The following is a 19,906-nucleotide window of genomic DNA, read 5'->3' on the forward strand; positions in this document are numbered from 1 at the left end:
TTATTTTCAAGTTTCCTCCTACGAGCCAAGGCCACCAGAGAGAGCATGAATGACCCCTGCATTCCACCCAAAGCCACCACACGCCTACGCTCTGCCCTAAAGCCGTCGACCTCTAACGGGCTCCACCAGGCTCGGGAAGCCCCAGGGCATCTTTAGGAGCTGGTAGGTCCGAGAAGGGGCTCCAGGGGCTTTACTCTGAGAGGGAGCTAAGGCAACAAAGGCTGTTCTCCGAGATCCTCGTCCCCATACCCTCCAGATCTCCACTGGTGCGAGGGGAAGAGCAGTGCGTTCTATTTAGGGTTCGTGTTCATGCACAGCTGTGTCCAGGGCAAGGGAGGCAGCTCTGGCCAGCTTTCCCTTTTCTTTTCTCCTTATCTTCATCAAAGGACATTTCATTCTGTCACTGTGTAAGGACAGGGATTCCCTCCACCGTTTGCTGTGACAGAGGCAGCCCTGCCTGCAGATCAGGGCAAATCCTTGGAAGATGTCAGAGGCCAGACCCCCAAGTGTCCAGGGGCCCCCAGATCCTCAGGCCTCTTCCAGGAGAGAACAGTGCAGCGGGAGCATGGGGGAAGGTCAACCTTTGACCCCGTCCTCTGTGCCTCAGCCTCCAGCTGAGGGAGGGGCCGAACCAGCCCATTTCTGTGACCCCTGCGCTCAGCAGCCTGGGCCCTTACATCTCAAGTCCCGTCAGCACCAACTGCTCTCAACAACTGTCCCAACACGTGTTGGGTCAACTTTCCACCAGCTGAAGAGCACTGAGAAGTTAACTCGCCAAGTGAGGATTCAAAGAAAGGAAAATAATCCTCCCTGACAAGTGCGCGTCACCTTACAGTTTGCAAGGTGGTCCTTCTCTCAGGACAGGCAATGGTTCAGGCACGTAGGAGCTGAGTGGTAGCCAAGCTGGGGACTTCCCGCCTGGGGCCCAGAGATCCTAGAGGATGGAAGGGCAGGCTTACGTCCCAGGAACCCCCAGAAGCTGTATGCAGAGCAGCGTGGACATGAGCACATGACTTCTTTTCTCCTCTGGAGAGAGAGAATGTCCACAACTTCCATCAGCTTTGCAGAGGGGCCTGTGATTCCGACATGGGTAAGAAGCATGGGACTCAGCCGGGCTCGTGGAGGTGGCAAGTGGATTGGGGTCCGACTCCATACGAGGATTGATACTCCCACGCTTATCTTCCTGGGGCAGAGGGCACCAGCCCCACAAGTGAGTGATGGTTAAACAGCCTTGTTAGATCATGTCTCAGGGAGACGCTTGAGCCCTCCTGAGGGTACCACCTGGGGTGGGGAGGAGATGCCGGGTTGCTATGGAAATCCGTGAGTCAGGGCAGTAGAAGAGGCAGAGGAGAAGGAAGACGAACCAAAAATATAAAAGCTGATCTAACTCAGCCTAGAAGACCTCCCCCTCCTCCTCCCACATCACAGAGGCAAGCGGGGACCCAGGCCTGTCCCCCCTTCCCCAACAGGCCACTTCTCGAATTTGTTCCACCCAAGCTGAACTACATGGGCCAAAAGGTGACCACTTACAGCTGCTGAGAGCCGGCACCACTCCTCCTGCTAATACTGGGAAACATGAATGGACTTTGGGAAATCAGGGCTCTGACAGGGAGCACAGCATCCCCGAGAATCACCTGCCTCCACTCACACAGGACGGACAGGCGGCCGAAGGAGCCCTGCTCTCCACGGTCACCAGCCAGACGCTGGTCAGCACACTGCCCGGCTGGCCCCATGTCCGTCGTTCTGCAGCCTGATGAATTCAAGCCCTCTTCAAGGCTTCTGTCACAATTTAACCAAGGCCACAAGATACTTCTAAAGTCCTTTAGGTAAAAAGAAGTTGATGAGCAAATGGTAACAGATACAACTTGCTACGTGAACCTACTCCCTGAAAACTGAGATCTGTTTCAATAAACACTGACTAAGGGTCTGTCTGCTATTTACTGGGTAGCCTGCCGGACCTGGAGTGAAAGCAAGTGAGGGCGGCCCTGGCCCTGGAGAACGTGACACCCCCCGGCACAAGGCGGGCTGTGTGCATCTCATCCCGAGCTCCCCCCGCCCCCCATCCCCCTGCCTCTCACGGCTTCTGCCCGGCCTCGCGCTCCAGGCCTCCTGGAACCACCTGCAGCTCCCACCAGCCGTGTCCCTGGTCCCTGTCATTACTGGATCCCCAGCAAATGAAACCCCCCCTCGCTCCCACCTGGGCCTGCGGTCCTGGCACTGTCTCCAAGGCGGCCAGGAAACAGACGTTGGAGGAACAAAGTGGGGGCCCGAGAGCTGATGGATGGGCTCCTTACCACCCTCATGGCGCTGGGAACCTCAGGGAGGGGGACGCCCAAGTGACCACTAAACCCTTTAAGATGGTACGTCCCCTGCAGCAGCGGGCAGCCGCGAACACGGCCAGACGCACTCTGGCCCTGTCACTTCCGTACTGGGACAAGAGCTGAACAGCCACGACCCCTCCGCTCCTGGAGTCCCTGGGGAAGGCAGATGCTGAGGGGACCTCGCAGACCCAGAGCGCTGACACCCAGCTGCTAGGAGCAGCCGCTGAGCCAGCTCCCGGTGGCGGGGATGCACAGGCCGAGGCCAGAGAGAGACACAGGGGTAGCCAGTGTGTGCAAAGCCTGAGCAGGGGGAAAGGGCAAATGTCATCCGATGAGGATCTTAAAGGCCAGCGTGGCGGGGGTCCAGGGGCCACAGGGAGGCCAGACCAAGGAGGACCTGGGCAGGGCATTCCCAGGGGCGGTGGCACCATGACAGGCGTGTTTCATAGGCTCCCTCAGGACAGTGGAGAGCAGACTGGTGTTGGGCAAGGATGCCCACAGCTGGCCAGTGAGAGGGGCCGTGCAGCGTCCAGGTGCCAGAGGACAGGACTGGGGCACGGGCTGCATGGGTGGTGGACGGAGGGTGGGGGAACGGGCATGGGGGAGGGGGCGGCTTCTCTGTGAGACAGAGGTGCGGTCAGGGATGGTCACTCAGCTTTGGGATGTGGTGACTTTGAGACATCTTGGAGGCATCTAAGTGGAAGCCTCAAGCCTGCCGGCGAAATCATAAAGCACCATCTTTTAAAGCCTATTTGAAAATTCTAACTGCTTACCAACTGGTAGCGTCCAGTTCACTAGACCCAGCAGGGCTGTGCTGAAATGTGAAGAGACAGCTGAAGCCCTGCTGTCCCCACGCGGGTGAACCTGTCGGGCCCCGTGTGGCAGCCCACCCTCCCCCCAGCCCATCTTGCAGTTCATCAACCCCCAGATCAATGTGGTCACTTCCTGTCTATGTGCTGGTATTTGCCAAGAACTTTTTGTTTGTTTGCACTCCAAATGGCTCTAGCACACAAGACTGTCAGATAAAATTCCCTCTGTGGTTAATGGAAAGATCTGCTTAAACGTTGCATCACTGCTGGAAAAAAAAAACCTGAGCTCTGATTACTCTCTGGGGCAAAGTCCCATCCTACAAAACAGAATGCCCACTCCAGCCCTGGAAATCAGTCTCCAGCTCCTGAGCGTTGAAGGACTGAAACAAAGCGTCAACCCGAAGCCTCCCACCACCCCGGAAGGAGCCACCGAGGGCCCCCCTAATAACATCTTTATCCTCCCATTTCCGTCATCCATCTGGCTGAGCACGCAAGGGAAGGGCTGAACCAGAGTCATCATTCTAAAATGTAAGGGCTGGAAGATGCAGCAGCAATGTCGAACTATAAGCCAGCTTGGAACGTAATCAGAACAAGTAATTTTTTAAAAATTTGGGAGCCCTTACAGCTATTGGCTGGTGCTTCAGTAACATCCACCCTTCTCCCGACTTTTGGCAAAAGAACAAGTTAAAAACAAATGCCCTCAGTTGGCTTAAATGACAGCCCTTGGAAAAACCCAGTGACTGATACTGCACCCTGAGAACAGTTGGGCTGTTCTCCGAAGGAGAGGGCTGGTCCACAAACCCCTTCGAGCAAAATGGCCCTTTCCAAAGGTGGTGAAAAACATCAAGTAAAGGTGATTAAGAATGGAAGGAAAACAACCGCACGATGCTGGTACGGAACAAAGAGATGCTTAATAAATGTGTGTGCACGTGTGGCTGAAGTCTTAAATCTTCCCTCCCGCTCGTGTGTTGTTTCCATTTCGTTCCACAAATGTACACTCTATCAGCTTTCACACGAAGTAGGGGTGGATTGTAAATTCCATCACTTATCAAAGCAATTTTATACAATAGGGACTGGAGCTAATTAAAATAAAATACCATCTGCATTCGATTGAGCTTTATCCTAAACCCTATAACATTCATCTCCAGTTTGGTCATTCAAACACGATGGCAACTGCATTCCGATGACTCTGAATAATATTAAATCATCTTTCCCTTTCTCAATAATATTAATTACACAACTCTCCAATCGAGAAGGTGACACAAAAATGATTTGCTCGTGTGGGAAAATGTCCTGGTGCTGCAGGACAAGGTAACACTAAACACTTTTGTAAAATAGCTAATTTTACCCAATATTTCACTGGAACGACTAGGTAGAGTAAATATTAGAGTGACAGCTAATTGATTTGGTTTGCATTAAAACTAGACTGATTTAAACAGAGGCATTTCAGTTACAATTCTGAATTTGTATTCGGAATTGGGTTCGGATGTCTATGTGCGTTCCCTGAGGCTAAGCATTTAATTAGAACTGTAGGAAACAATCAGCCAATCACGTGGGAGTCGCAGGCGGTTGCTGGAATGTGAGTGCTGTTTACCTTTTCTCTCTTTCCTCTTTATTGGCAGGATGGTCTGATAGCGGCCCTGCCAGGAGCTTATTAAGAAGCTCTGTACAAAAGGGATTCTTATTTGAAAAACTTAACTGCCATAGCCTTTGGAAGTCTCTCCTTCCTGCTCTTTCCTTCAAGGACACAGCTGATGACCGGAATACCCTGCCCTCAGACCCAGACTGAATGCCATACTTTGAACCCACCCACAATGCCCAAGCCCATCATCTCAGATGCCTTGGAGGAGGCTGGCTGGGGCCCGCCCGGAATTCTCCTCAGCCGGACGCTCGGGCTGCAGTGTCCTGCTCCGCTGGTGCTGACAGAGCGGAGACCCGCTGGGCGGGCATCTCTGCATCCCCTGGGGCACAGGGCCTCACACCCAGCAGGTGCATAATTAATATTTTTGGAAGGAAGGATGGAGGAGTTGAGCTGGATACCTTTAAGAGTTTTAAAATTTAGTCACTAAAAAAGAGTGGGGGGGGCCCTAAAACACAGATTACTTCTAACTAATAGAAATAGTTCTAACAATTGAGAAACTGCTTCATTCTCCAAAATCCCTCAGGAAATGAGACAGGCTGGGACCTGGGACCTGGGACCCTTTGCCGCAGTGCTTGCACCTGGACAAACGTCTCCTCAAGCAACAAAATACAAAGAAACTATAAGGGACTAAAAAAGTAACTGCATGCGTGCACAGTTGGGGCAATTTAGGGACAGCAAGATACAAAAAGACCGAAAACCCAACTGCCACTTCTGAAGAGCGGGGAGCAAAAGCAGGGATCAGAAGCAAACGCAGGGTACTGTGCGTGCCCCCTGCACTCACCACCACCTAAGCCACCCCTCTGGCCCGAATTCTGGACACACCCCCTACCCTCGCCCCATATAAGGAACAGGCTCAGCCCCCATCAGGGAGCTAGCAAGGGCACCTGTTGTTCGTTCCCGCTCCCCTCTGCTGCAGCGGGGCCCCAAGTAAAGCCTTGCCTGAATTTCTTGTCTGGCCTTTTATCAATTTCTTTTGATTAGGAGGCTAAGAACCCTCGTCAGTGACAGAAAGGGGACCAAGAAACCCACTGTCCCATCCTCTTCTCATTGCACATCTCTACAGGGCTGGGGGCGGGCAAGGGCTCCCCCATGCAAACAGAGCGCACCTCACTGTGACTCCCTCTGTGGGAATGATAACTCCGAAGACTTTGGACAGAGAACAAGTATGCCGTCCTCACAAGACAGACCACTGCTTGCTTAAGAGAAATTGTGGAGGGCACTGCAGCAACTCCCTTCCTAGCTTAGAAACGCCTCTGCACTCTGACAGGTGACTGGTCACTGCGAACCTCAGCCCCCCACCCCGCCTCCCCCGACCCCGCAGCCGCATAGAACCCACATGTCTTTGGTGACGGGCTAGGCACCCTGCACTCAGCTCTACGGTGATTCGGGTCTGCTGGCCCTTCTCCAGTGACCCCCATCCTGTGGGAATGAGCTACTACCACCTGGCTTTGCTTCCGAGAGGAAAAAACAAATACACCAGCCTCTTTGAAAAGCATTCCCTCAAGCTCCATGGCATGAACACACACGGGTATAAACACAGCCCCAAACGGTCAGGTGGGAGGATGCATGTAAGCTGCCTGAGCACATACTAATCCCTTCATAAACATTAAATTCCTGGGACTTCCCTGGTGGTCCAGTGGGTAAGACTCCGTGCTCCCAATGCAGGGGGCCCGGGTTCGATCCCTGGTCAGGGAACTAGATCCTGCATGCGTGCCTAAACTAAGAGTTTGCATGCCGCAAGTAAGAGTCGCATGCTGCAAATAAGAAGTCCACGTGCTGCAACTAAAAGATCCAGCATGCCACAACTAAGACCTGACGCAGCATGCATCCATGCACCCATGCACGCATAAATAATTAAACAAACAAACAAAACAAAAACATTAAATTCCTTTCCCTGCTATGAAGGAAGAATGGGATTAGCACAATATTTGCTATCTATCTCCCTCAGTCTGTCTACCCACCCATCCATCCATCCTTCTACCCACCTATAAAATGAACTCAGAACCATACACTACATGTCTACCTCGTCAGAGTCCAACTGCGCGAATTAGTTTCACAGGGACCACTTCCTCATGTTCTTAAAACCACACCACCACAAGGTCATGTCCTGGAGAAATGTTTTAGGTACAGTTCTCAGGGATACACCGTCTCTCCCACTACCCCCAGCTCCGCCAACACAAAAGTATACACGATCATCAGTGGGGTGGCTTGGGACAGCACCAAGGCCAATTTTCCCAAGGAAACTTTATTATCCACGTTCTCTGGGGATCACTGAAGGAGTGACACGTGCCAGCTTTGGAGCCCCAGTGAACATTTCACACATTGCTTTTAAGAGAAGGTGATTTCCATGTTCTAAAACTACGATTTACCAATGGCCTCATTTCTTTGTTGGGGCTGCTACTGCTTCTCACTTGAACTTCACTGTCCCTCATAGTGCTCAATGCCCTGCGACATATCACATATTCTTCTATAGACTGTCAGCCCCACCATCCACTCTGAGAGCCCTGCTGTGGACACAGCGTGACACATCGCAGGTATTCCAAAATCACCTGGTGAATGAATGAAGTCATCAAAGGCTCACTTGACCATCTGACATTTTTAATCTTACCAAGTGTTGATTGATATTTGTCAAATATTAATCTAAAATCTATGCAGAAAGAAAGTATAATTAACCACCCAATAAATATGAACTATACTAAAAATGTCAGCCTCTTTTCATATTACATTTGTTTTCATCTCAGAGATCACAGGAATTTTTAAGGAAAAAAGAGTTATATTTACTTCCCAGGTTTTTAAGTTCATGGTAACCATTAAGATATGTGTATGACAATCACAAAAACATCCACTTGTCCAAATTCTAATTTCATTATTAAAACGCTAGCTTGAATTGCATAGCCTTTATGGGTAAGATTCACATATTTATCTCCTCTGACTACTGTGTATTTTGTCGATTTTTAAAGATTTAAAATATTAGATCTATAGTCATTTGATTGTTACTTCAAACTGAAGTCAAGAATTTAAATTCCCAAGTCTCCCAAGGAACCCGAATATTTGGAGCCTTTAGATGGTCTGATATGTAGCTGCACATCTTTCTTGTTTTATTCCAAGTGGATATGGAAAACTAAAGGCTATCTAGAATCCCATTAAAATCCAGACTCAGGCATTTTCAGAGCCACAGACCCAAACAATAAGCAAACAATACTCTAGGCCCTAAAAAAGCATCCTGCACAGGGAGCAGAGATTTGTACCTGGGGGTCCATCCTGAGGAAGGTGTGAGGGCCTCTGCTACTCAAGGTTGATCTTTTAAAGGTTTTGCTATGATAAAAGTGGTAGTAATCTTCCAGGTTTCCGATCTGCAAAACAAGAAGCAGGATATCACCAGTCAATACAGTCTTTCAAAATTCTGCATCCCACAAACATCTTCCTCTGAGAGGCTCGTCCTGCTCCCAAAGGAAACATACCCTTCGTTACACTTCCCCACTCAAGTCTCTGGCAGACTCAGCGTCTGTGAACATGAAGGTCGATTCAGAGACTCCTTTTGGATAAACAACACTAGGTAGTATTTTCCAATGAAGCACACACTCCCCAAATCTTGCGATGAGGTCATATCATTTAAAGTTTGTATTATCTTGGCCAAGTTTTTTAGACATGAATTAATGTTCATTTAGGGTCAAGCATCCCTGAAGTAGCTAAGTTAGTGTCAAGTCGGGTCTACACCAAAATATTCATTTATAAACAAACTCCATCCTTTCCACCCCATGGGTAAACTAAAATATCTAAGAATGAACATTCACTCTCAAGTGCGACAAGGGAGCCAAGGCAAACACTCGGCCTCATCTGCTTGGGGATTGCGGAAAGGTCAGCTGAGAACATCCAAGCCCCCAGGGTGTCCCAGTTTTCTGCCAGCAGTGGTTTGTCAGGACAGATTTCAGCCTGAGGCCTGGAGGGGACGTGGAGGGGCGGTGAATGTGGCCCTCTGATGGGCTGCTCCCGCTGGCCACTCCCCGCAGCACCGACTTGCTCTTGTATCTCACGACCCTGGAGCATAAGGACACTGTTCTCAGAAGACCTGCTTCTCGTTCTAACTTCCACTGGTTGTTGAAAAAAGCTGGTTGGTCACCATCCTTGACAGCAGAGCTTTCTAACCGAAGAGGAGAGCTTTCTGACCGAATACTATATAGACTCTCACGCTGCCCTTCTCAGGCTAAACCATCCTGGTTTCTTTTCCAGCGTCTGATTAAAGAGTGAATTTAGGGTGAACTGTCCTCTAGAGCAGCTAGATGTGATGATGAGCCTAGGTTTCCAGTCAGATAGACCTAACCCAAGCCCTGCCCACTCCCTTCACCGCCAATGATCGTGTGATCTCAGGCAAGATTCACCTCCTGCAAATCTCAACTCCTCACGTGTAAAATGGGGATAAAACTACTTACCCCATGCAGTTGTTTAAGTAGGACTAATGTCCACCCAATTCACCAAGACCTTCTACTCACAGACATTGCATCTGCTACAAGATATCCCCAGCAGAGTGGACCGGCCCAGGCAGAGACCTGGAGGGACGTGGAGATTCTGAGTGGCCATTTCCACATCTTTCCACAAGAAGATCAAGCAAGTGTCTACAGAGAGAGCCCACTTTACTATAGCCTTCAGCGCTCAGTGCCAGAAAGCCTGGCAGTCTGGATGCATCCTGTTCTTAAGCTTCTAGAGACACCCACTTGTCCTTGAAATAAAGAACGCCCTTGTTCACTTAAGCTTGCTCCAGGGTGTTTCTGTCGCTTACAAGCACAGAATAGTGAATACCGTGATCGTCATGAGGGTAAGCAGGTATCATCTGTACAGTGCCTAGTTTAGTGCCTTGAACCTAGTGGGTGTTCGAGAAATCCTGGCCGTATTGAGAGCTGGGATTCTCTCTCTGGCTCTTCTCCAAGGCTCCTTCAATCCTTCACTGGGTCTAGGACAGACCTCAACTCAACCATTCCTGCTGGGTGACCTGGGCTTCAGACCCTCCATGAGTCTTAGTTTCCTTGTGAGAAAACTAACTACTACTTTTAAGGGCTGCTTCAAGACTCTCTCTCTCTATATATATGTACAGAGTCAGGTACAGCTCTTCATATATACAGAGCCAGCTGAGTGCCCAGCAGGTAGTAAGTGCTCTATACATAGTTTTCTGCAATTATGATTCTCAGTTCATCTTCTACCTCAAGACACTGCTCTACCATCATAAACCTCATTATTTCTGCCCTATTTTGCACAAAAGCACTTTTTTTCCTCCTCCTACAGTTAACTGCTCACTTCTTCAACAAAGTTAATTGTTATGTATGTCAAAGGGCTCCGCCCAGAACAAGCCAGAGCTGTTATTTAGCAATAATGGAGTCTTAACTTACAGCAATGTTTAATCATAAGCATGTTTGCTTATAAGCTGCTACCTTCCCTGGGAGATGTTTCACAACTTTTGGTCTTTTAACTCCAGGCATTCAAGTCAATTTCCACTGAGGGACATGGAGAAACTAAGAGTTGAATCAAATTTGCTGGCAAGGGGATGGATTAATTGAAGAGCTGCTGACCCTAAGCAGACCCATGTCAGGGTAGCCCTGGAAGCCATTCAGGGCAACACCTGGCCTCAGAGCAGCCAAGCCTCTCTTCAAAGGCCAGTCCCAAGGCCATCCAGGCCCCTGCCTCTGCCCCTATCCAGCCACATCCCGAGCAATGGCTCAGAGGGTCTGAGCTGACGGGAGTCACTCTCTTTGAGTAATTCAAGGGAAGAACAGATGGTTCTCACAGTCCTGACCCAGCCAACTGCCCCTGAGGGCAGCAACGGCCAATGCCACATCTGTTTGGAAGCTTATATCCAGCCCAGCATGGAGGCTGAGGGTCTGGGTTAGGGTTAGGATCTGGGGAGGGTTAGGGTCTGGGTTAGGGTTAGAATCTGGGGAGGGTGAGGGTCTGGGTTAGGGTTAGGTGCAGGGCAGAAGGGGACGCCAGCCAAGGCCCCCCTCCTGCCCAGCTGCAGGAAAAGCTGGAATCTGACTCAGGAAAAAAGGGGAGGGAGTTGGGTCACTGGTTATTCAGGAATCTGGAAGCGGCCCTCCAGATCCCCCTGAGATTTTGTGCACCTCCACCCACCCCCTGCCCCTCCAGAAGCCGGTGTGAGAGCATGGGGAGAGACACCTTCCTTCCTTGAAACCAAAGATTTGAATGTCAGGCAAACATAGGCCTGACAGGGCACGGGACCGAAAGGGCTGCCTGACGCTGGAATGACTGCAAGGGTAGGAAAAGGAAGGAAGGAGGAAGACAGGGCCCAGGTGCTCAGGAGGGAATCCAGATACTGTGAGAGGCCTGGGCACCCTCTGCAGCTTGGATGAACATAATATCCCGAAGCCTGTGGCTACACTGTGTGGTTAACAAGTACTAACTCATTCAGAGCAGTGGCCGGCAGACGATGGCCTATGGGCCAAATCTGGTCTACGTTCTGGTTTTTTACTAAGTTTTAAAATTGTGGTAAAATAGACATAACACTGATGATTGTAACAATGTTTAAGCGTATAGTTCAGGGGCACTGGGCACATTCGCTCTGTCATGTAACCGTCACCACCTTCACCTCCGGAATCTTTTCATCTTCCCAAACTGAAACTCTGTCCCCGTTAAACACGAGCTCCCCCTCCCCCCTCTCCCAGCCCCGGGCGCCCACCATCTGCTTCTTGTTTCTGGGAATCTGACAACTCTAGCTGTCTCAGCAGGATCATTTGCCCTTTTGTGACTGGCTTGTTTCCCTTAACATGATGTCCTCGAGGTTCACCCATGCTGTAGCAGGTGTCAGAATTTCCTTCCTTTCTCAGGCTGAATCATATTCCATTGTGTGTACAAGTCACAGGTCGTTTATCTGTTCATCCACTGATGGGCACTTCGGTTGCCTCTACCTTTTGACTACTGTGACTCATGCTGCTCTGAGCACGCAGGCAAGTATCAGTCTATGACCCTGCATTCCATTCTTTTGGACGTACACACAACTCCTGTTTTTATCAATAAAGCTTTACTGGGGCACAGCCAGCAGCGTTCACTTACCTTCTGCCCACAACTGCTCTCATACCGCGACGCCAGAGTTGAGTGGTGGCTACAGAGACCCTCCGGCCCCCACGCCTAGGGCGTGTCACGTGTGGACTTTACAGAAAATGTCTGCCAACCTGCGATTTATAGCATTTGCTGCTGAGTGTGCCTAGGGAGTCCAGCAAAGTCTCTGAGGTTGGACATGGTTTCTCTAAGGGCTGGGGACCACCAGTCCACACACCGAGGGGCTCTGCTTAAAAACACAAGTGCAGCTGCAAGGCCAGCGCCTTCGGCATCTTACCTAGTCACTGAGCTGCCCTTTCTCCAAGCACCATCCTTGTCTGATGCCCCCCGGGTCACTCCTGTCTGTCTGACTCACGCTGCACTGCCCTCTGCCCAGCTCGTCCCCTGGCATCAGGCCTGGGTCAGGAATATGAGGTTTCCGAGACGGGCAGAAGATTGGAAAGGATCAAGGGATGGCAGAGCAGGAGGCGGGTGCCCTGACTGCAAGTGGGACACAGCCCAGCTTGGATGACGTGGCATTTACGACATAGCCATTTCCGGCCCCGTCCCCCTTACCCACCCTGTCACCTCCCCCACCACAGGCGTGTCAACCCCAGTTATGCCCTCCCCACTTGGGAGCTGCCCCTTGAGCTCTCCGGGTACCTTCGTGAGATAAGAGGACAGGAGGGCAGGTCACTCTGGGGACGTGGACACTGGCCTGGTTAAACACGAGGGACAGCTGACTGTCCTCTGGCCTCACAGACAGGGGTGGGGGGAGGAACCACGGAGATGACCCCATTTTAAAGATGGGAAGACTGAGGCCCAGGGGGGTTAAGCCCAACGTTACCCTCAGGGTCTCCCAATTCCTGAGCCAACTCTCCCCATTGTGCCCACAGACAAACTGGTGATGACATCTTACACAGAATGACAAACAACTACACAAGTTAGGGCTTAGGACTACTGCTACACTTTTGGTGCTGCTTGAGGGTCAAACTGACAAGAGTTGGAAGCAGAAGAATAGACAAAAAGGTGGGGTTGGCACAAAGACGTCTTAAATTCAGGGTAATCCCCTAAGAAAGAAAACATTCTAAACTAACACACCATTGTAAAGCAATTATATTCCAAAAAAGATGTTTAAAAAAGAAAACATTCTTATTTTTACTTGGCATCTGCATTGACATTAAAGTAGGCGCTCGTCCTGGCTCGGCAGCCCTGGACATCCTGGATGCTGTCCCTTGGCCTGGCCTTGCTGTGCTCCCCTGGCCACCACGCCCATGCTCTGGGCACCACTTCCACAGCCAGCGCCTAAGCAACCTGCTCCGTCAACACGGGGGCAGCGGTTGCAACAGAGCCCTGCTGCCCGAGGGCCCTGGCAGCCTCCTCTTCCTCCTCCGGAGCACAGAATAGAAGCTCTTCTCCGTCCTCCCAGGCTGCCTACCAGTCCTGCTCAGCACTGAACCCCCAGAACCTCAATCTGTTCTTCCTCAATGAATCTGGTCTCCGGTCTGCGAGGTGTTTTTTGTTGTGTTTTTCGGGGGTGGGTGGGAGGGGAGTGTCGGTCACGACATAAAATTTCCATAAATGCTTTTTCTCTTTCGTATCCTTCATATTTTCACAATGCGTTAATTAGAGTCATTCTCTCAGCCTGCCACCACAGAAAATGAACAATCCGCTGAGTCTGTGATGCTCCCATCTCTTCACTCGACACTGATATGTAATTATACACATTAGTTGATAAAACTGGCAACATCATTAGAACATCATTAAAAACCTTGCTAAGAGTTCTCAGCCAGAAGAAATGAGATCAAAGAATCCATAGTGAGGAGAGCTGGATGTGGTTTCTCTCTAACAGATTCCTCTGTTACAGGGGTCCCCAACCCCCAGGCCTGTTAGGAGCCGGGCCGCACAGCAGGAGGTGAGCGGCAGGAGAGTGATCGAAGCTTCCTCTGCCGCTCCCCCTCGCTCGCATTACCGCCTGAACCAGCCCCTGCCCCCGTCTGTGGAAAAGTTGTCTTCCATGAAACCGGTCCCTGGTGCCAGAAAGGTTGGGGATCTCTGCTCTTTTAGACACTTTTTAAAAAACCGGCACTTCCCTGCTGGCGCAGTGGATAGGACTCCAAGCTCCCAGTGCAGGGGGCCCAGGTTCGATCCCTGGTCAGGGAACCAGATACCACATGCATGCCACAACTAAGGAGCCCACCTGTCACAACTAAGACCCATTGTAACCAAATAAATAAATAAATATTATAAATAAATAAATGAAAAGAATAAAAAAAAAACCTAGTCATATATGCACTCGGTATAAAATCTGGACGGTAAACAGGGTATAGAGTTATAGGGAACAGCAAGTCCCCCTCCTCCTTTTCACAGCCACTAAGGACCCCGACTTTTGCTGGGGGCTCCTGGTTCATAACAAGAACAGCACCCAGGCCGCAAGCTGAGAGTCTAGATGCATTAACTTGATTCTTGCAACAACCTTATGAGGTAGGTGCCAGGAGCGCCCTCATCTTGCAGACAGGGAAACAGAGGCACCACTTAACAGAGTGGTTACGTGACTCGCTCAAGCCCCCCCCCCCCCCCACCACGCAGCACAGTCAGGAGGTGAATCAGAGTTCACACCCTTAGCCATCGCCCCTCTGCCTCTAGACACACGTGCAGCGTCACTGCCATGGGGATCCCACTCGTCTCAGTCTGGTCCCCAGCAGCAGTTCGGTCACACACAGCCCAGTGCCTCACGGGGCTCACGTTCCTTCCTTCCAGTACAGGAATCAGGACAGACACTATTACGGTCCACGCACACATCTGTTGCACTGTGTCTGTGTGTGAGTGTGTGTGTGTGTATGGATGGGCATGGAAATGCGTGTGTCTGTGTATTTATGTATGTATGTATGTATATAGATGTATGACTGCATGTGTGTGTACACAGATGTGTGTGTGTATATATACACGTTGTGTATTCACATTTGTGTGTATATTTATGTTTGTGTGTATATAGTTGTGTGTGTTTATGCAAGATTCACACATAAATGGCCCTGAGATGCAACCAGGCAAGTCTTTGGTTTTCCCACAGCCCTCACATCCGAGTGGACCTCCAGGGCCACTGCAGGTCACCCTAATTCAGAACCTCTGCATCTGAGGCTTGGAGCAAACCTGTTGTGGGCCAGACCTGCCCCCAGATGGAGGTTCTGGTTCTAGAGGACTGGAACACAACTGGGCATGTGGATTCTGAAACCCATCCCCAGGAGACGCTGAGCTGCAGCCATGGATCGTGTCAAATCCCGAGGACAGCCCTTTCCAGGAGAAGGCCCCTACCCTCCTCCCCTTCCTGCCTGGCACTTCCCCACTGGTCCTGCCTGGGGCCCTGAGCACGGTGTGCTGGAAGGGCTGAGTCCTCCCTGTTCTCAGCAGACCACCTGGGGCGAGACGACCCCAGCCACAACCAGAGCATCCATCCTTAGATCAACACCATCTTGCTGCCCTCACCTCCACACAGATCCGTTCCTCCTCCCGAGGAATCCCTCATCTTGGTGAAGACACCACCATCCTCCACGCGCATCCAGCCATCAAACCCTCTGAAAGCGACCTCTTGAATGGTTCTCGAGCCTGGCTGCTCCCCACTGACCCCGCTCCAGGGCAGGCAGCACCACCGCCCTGCCTGGACCAGGGCAGGGCACTGCTGGCCTCCTAGACTCCATCACACTGCCATTGCCATGCCAGCTCTGCCCCCTCTAGGGGCATGAAGCCCGAGCCCTTCACGGGGCACACGAATGCTCCACAACCAGGCCAGGCCAGCTCTCCAGCACAGGCCTGGCCTCACCTGCCTCACCTTCTGTTCTCCAGCGACGCTGCGGTGTTTGAGGGACCCTCACATGCTCTTTCACACCCCCGAGCCTGCGCATGCTGGACACCTCACACCAACAAGTCCACCTCCGACTCTGATTTGAACCATCACCTCAGCTGTCACTGCCTCCAGGAAGCCCTCGTGGACCTCCCAGGCCCAGGTCTGCCTACATGTACCCATCACAGCCTATCCTCCCTCCCTCCCTCCCTCCCTCCCTCCCTCCCTCCACACTAAGCTCCTCAAAGGCAGAAACTGTCATCTGTATAATCCTCAGGCCCTGGCAGCGTCTGGGGCACAGCAGGAGCAAGAAATGTTTGGTGAAATGAACAGAACTTGAGTGACACTGGAAGGACACATGTCTTCCCCTGTCCACCTACATAGGGTTGTCCAGTTCGGCTGTGACCAAGACCCCAGGCCTCCCAGCTGTTTTGCCTTTGGGCTCTCTCTAGCCCCCTCCCAGGACAGTCCTGAGGCTGTGGAGGCAGGCCGACCACCCATCAGCTGTGTGGCCCGGGCGGGACCCGAGCCGGCCCCTCTGACGTCCAGTCACGGGGACACGGGGCTGAGCGAGGCCGGCGGTGCAGGGCTCTGCACTCCCTCCAAGTGGCCGGCTGTGGAGAGGAAGCATCTCAGTGACCACAGGTGGGGAGGAGCGTAAACAGCTTGCAGAGCCCAGCAAGGAAGGGGCAAAAGCCAAGTGTGATGGGGGAGAGGCCTGGGCTGGGAGTGTTTACAGAAAGAGCCTCTCTTGTCCTGTTTTTTCCTGTCAATGTGAGTACAGCCAGCTTCAGATCACCTCCCTGCTTACACAGGGCAGGTGTGAGGTAGGAGGGATCCGTGGGTGCTGCCAGCTGGGGCGCACCCTGCCTTCCTGGAGGAAAAGAAGATGACTTGGTGTTTTTTGCAGAGCCTCGGGAACAGAGGAGCAGAACCTCATCTAATTTATCACGTTTGCTTTGCAGCAAAGTCACCGATGAGCATGCCGGATCCACCCCCAAATGACATCTGATGGTTCCAAAGGTCCACCCGCCCACTCAGGCCTCCAATGGACGTGGCCTCAGATGCAGGTGCAATGCTGTAAGCCCTCGAGTCAGCAAGCTGGCTTTTGGTGGTGGGGGGGGGGGGGATGGCCAAGCACATACTTTGGTCAGTCCATGGGGATGCCACCCACCTCCCCAGGCCAGCACAGTGGCATCTGCCTCAGGGGAACAGCTGGTAAGTCACAAAGTGTCCCGATTCAAGGCCTCAGAAGCCAGTGGGCTGCAGACGAGGCTTCTGACTTTGCAGGAAAGCATTCACTTTATCACTCCCATAGCCTGCCCCTGGGTGGAGACAGATGTCCTGAGCCCTGCTGCTCACAGCTGCAGTGGGCCAGCTTCCGGAGCTCCTGGTCTGCAGGGCCTGTGTCTTCAAGGGCTCTGGCTCTTGGAGGAGAGTCTATGTTTGAAAGTGACGGGCGTCACTTTCAAACAGTTCAGTTATATAATGTTATTCATCCCAGTGGGTCTGCTTAAGAAAAACATAACTAATTAGAGCCTATAAAAACCTACACACCAAATTAATTCAGCCTGGCACTGATGACTTCCACCTTTAGAAAGTTATAAATATAGATGGCCACTGAACCTATATTTAGCCAACAGTGAGTTACTTGGTATTTATGGTATTTATAATTAAGGAAGTCCAGAGAGAGAGAATGGACATTTTGTTGTTACTTTCAAAAGCATTTTAAAAAAATCCTGCTTCCCATTTCGGTCACAGATACACACAGCAACATTCTGTTACTACAGTAATTACAATTCTGACCCAAGTTAAGGCTATTACACAATTTCCTAGTCTCCTCAGATTGCTTTCTTCAACATGTATCCACCCAAAGAGTGCAATTAAGCTGCCCAACTTCCTACCAATTCCTGAAAAATCATTAATTTTTACTTAGCAGACTGCATTTTCTCTTCCCTGAAGTCAGCAAGCCAAATCGTCGAGGACAGCTAACGTATACATCTGGCCTCAACCTATACCTTTAATATTCACAAACAGACATCTGAAAAACTCTACAACCTTTTTGAAGCTCTTCATTTCAAGCCATTTACTGGTTAAAGGTTTCTTTACGGCTGTCCGGAATTAGTCGTTTTGCCAGATTTCTAAGCCATCACCCACGTGGCTGATTTGATGGTGAGGGTGGGTTCACCCCGTGTGTCCCCACTGCCTGCTAACCGCTCTGCAATGTTTGGTCTCCAGTGGGGAGAGGTACCCTCGACGCCCACAGGGCCCAGGCAGGGACCCCACAACCGGGAGGTGATGGGTGGATAAAGAGTCAGGAACTCAGTACTGCTGGATCTCTGGAAATCTTCCAGAGAAGCCAACGTTCAGATCCTACATGAGCTCTTGCAAGCTTTTAATATTACATTGGCACTAATTCTAAAATGTTAACACCCCTGTGCGGCCCGCCTAAAACAAACCTGTGGGCTGCAAGCAGCCCGTGGTCCTTGCGACAGGGGATCTAGACATTTGGTCTGGACTTTCCCCACTCTAGGAGGCCTGCTGCTGACTTTTTTCTTGCTGAGTACAGAAGACATAGGGGGAGAGCCTTATCTTCAGAAACTCTCATCTGGAAAATTAGCCAGGGAAGAGACAGTCTGGGACAGACATGCCCAGATTTGCTCTTAGCAAAGAGCATCTCAGCTTGTGAGTGGAGTAAAAGATGTCCATGACCTTCAGCACAATGGCCATGCATAGCACACTTTGGGGGGCCAGCAATGCCGGGGATCCCCTGAGCACCCAAGGAAACTGGGGAGGGCCCATCTGGGTCCTACCAGCCCCCTCCCAGGCTCCCCAGAAAGAAGGGCCAGTGCTGGACTGCAATTTGGGACAACTTGACTAAGGCAGGTCAGGAGGCTACAAGGTAAGGAAAAAGAAAAAAAAAAAGATTTTTAGGGACTCCCCTGGTGGTCCAGTGGTTAGGGCTCCACATTTTCACTGCAGGGGGCACAGGTTCAATCCCTGGTTGGGGAACTAAGATCCCACATGCTGCGTGGCACGGCTAAAAAAAAGATTTTTGTCCTTATGAAAAAAAATGTTTAAAATTCAAACTTTAATGTCAAAAACTCTCATTTGAGAGGAGTTATGCTAAGGGAAATTAAAAAGTGTTTTAGAGAAATTAATCTTCAAAATTTTTCTCTTTAAAAATAAATAGCTCTCATACCCAAAAAACGTGAAAGCAGGGGGGCTTCCCTGGTGGTGCAGTGGTTGAGAGTCCGCCTGCCGATGCAGGGGACACGGGTTCGTGCCCCGGTCTGGGAAGATCCCACATGCTGCAGAGCGGCTGGGCCCGTGAGCCACGGCCGCTGAGCCTGCGCGTCCGGAGCCTGTGCTCAGCAACGGGAGAGGCCACGGCAGTGAGAGGCCCACGTACCGCAAAAAAAAAAAAAAAAATTGAAAGCAGAGACTCAGACAGATATTTGTACACCCGTGTTCACAGCAGCATGACTCACAATAGCTGGAGCAACCCCAGTGCCCATCGATGGATGAATGGATAAACAAAGTGTGTTCTTTGCATACAAGGGACTATCATTCAGCCTTAAAAAAGGAAGGACAGTCTGACACCTGCTACGACACGGATGAACCTTGAGGACGTTATGCTCAGTGAGACAAGCCAGACACAGAAGGACAAATCCTGTTTGATTCCATTTATCTGAGGCACCAGTCACATTCACAGAGACAGAAAGCAGATGGTGAGGACTTGGGGGCGGTGGTTAGTGTCTGAGAGGGACGGAGTTTCACTCTTGGAAGATGCGGACGCTCTGGAGACGGTGGTGATGGCTGCACAGCAATGTGCTTGTGTCACTGAACTGGACACTTAAAAATGGTGAAGATGGTAAACTTTATTACGTATATTTTACCACAATTAAAAAAATATATCTCCTCTACATTCTTGCCCCCCTTTCCTAAAACTGACTCCTCTCTGGTGTCACTCTGGGTGTTGGGGACCTCAGCTCCCATGACAGTGGCATGTGGAGGCCTGAGATGGGGAGGTGCCATCAGCCCCAAAGAGCCCAGGACAGAAACAGAGCCCAGTGACGCTGCTCGGCTGTGATTACTAACTACTCTGGGTTCCAGTCAGCTCAGCCCCATCCTATGTCCCTCTCAGTTATGTGGTTTCCCCTAAAGGGAAAAGAGACACCAGGGAGGGACCTGAGCCCACCACCCCAGCTTCCTTATATCCTGACACCCAACCCAAGTGACAGCCTTGAAG

At 51.0% G+C, this 19,906-nt stretch overlaps 1 protein-coding gene across 1 annotated transcript in view; it reads right to left on the reverse strand.

Annotated features, from left to right (window-relative positions):
- The window catches only part of PCSK6 (proprotein convertase subtilisin/kexin type 6), a gene marked incomplete at its 5' end in the record, with an annotated part of 186,580 nt that overhangs the window by 131,535 nt on the left and 35,139 nt on the right, over positions 1-19,906 (reverse strand). Inside the window, one exon of the mRNA XM_029237061.1 lies at positions 8,021-8,125. Within this exon, the coding sequence (XP_029092894.1) occupies positions 8,021-8,125 (105 nt within the window). The remainder of the gene's footprint in view (positions 1-8,020; positions 8,126-19,906) is intronic.

This window comes from Monodon monoceros, unplaced genomic scaffold (genome assembly GCF_005190385.1).
Source record: "Monodon monoceros isolate NGI ecotype Baffin Bay Population unplaced genomic scaffold, NGI_Narwhal_1 Super_Scaffold_21, whole genome shotgun sequence".
Lineage (NCBI taxonomy): Eukaryota > Metazoa > Chordata > Mammalia > Artiodactyla > Monodontidae > Monodon > Monodon monoceros.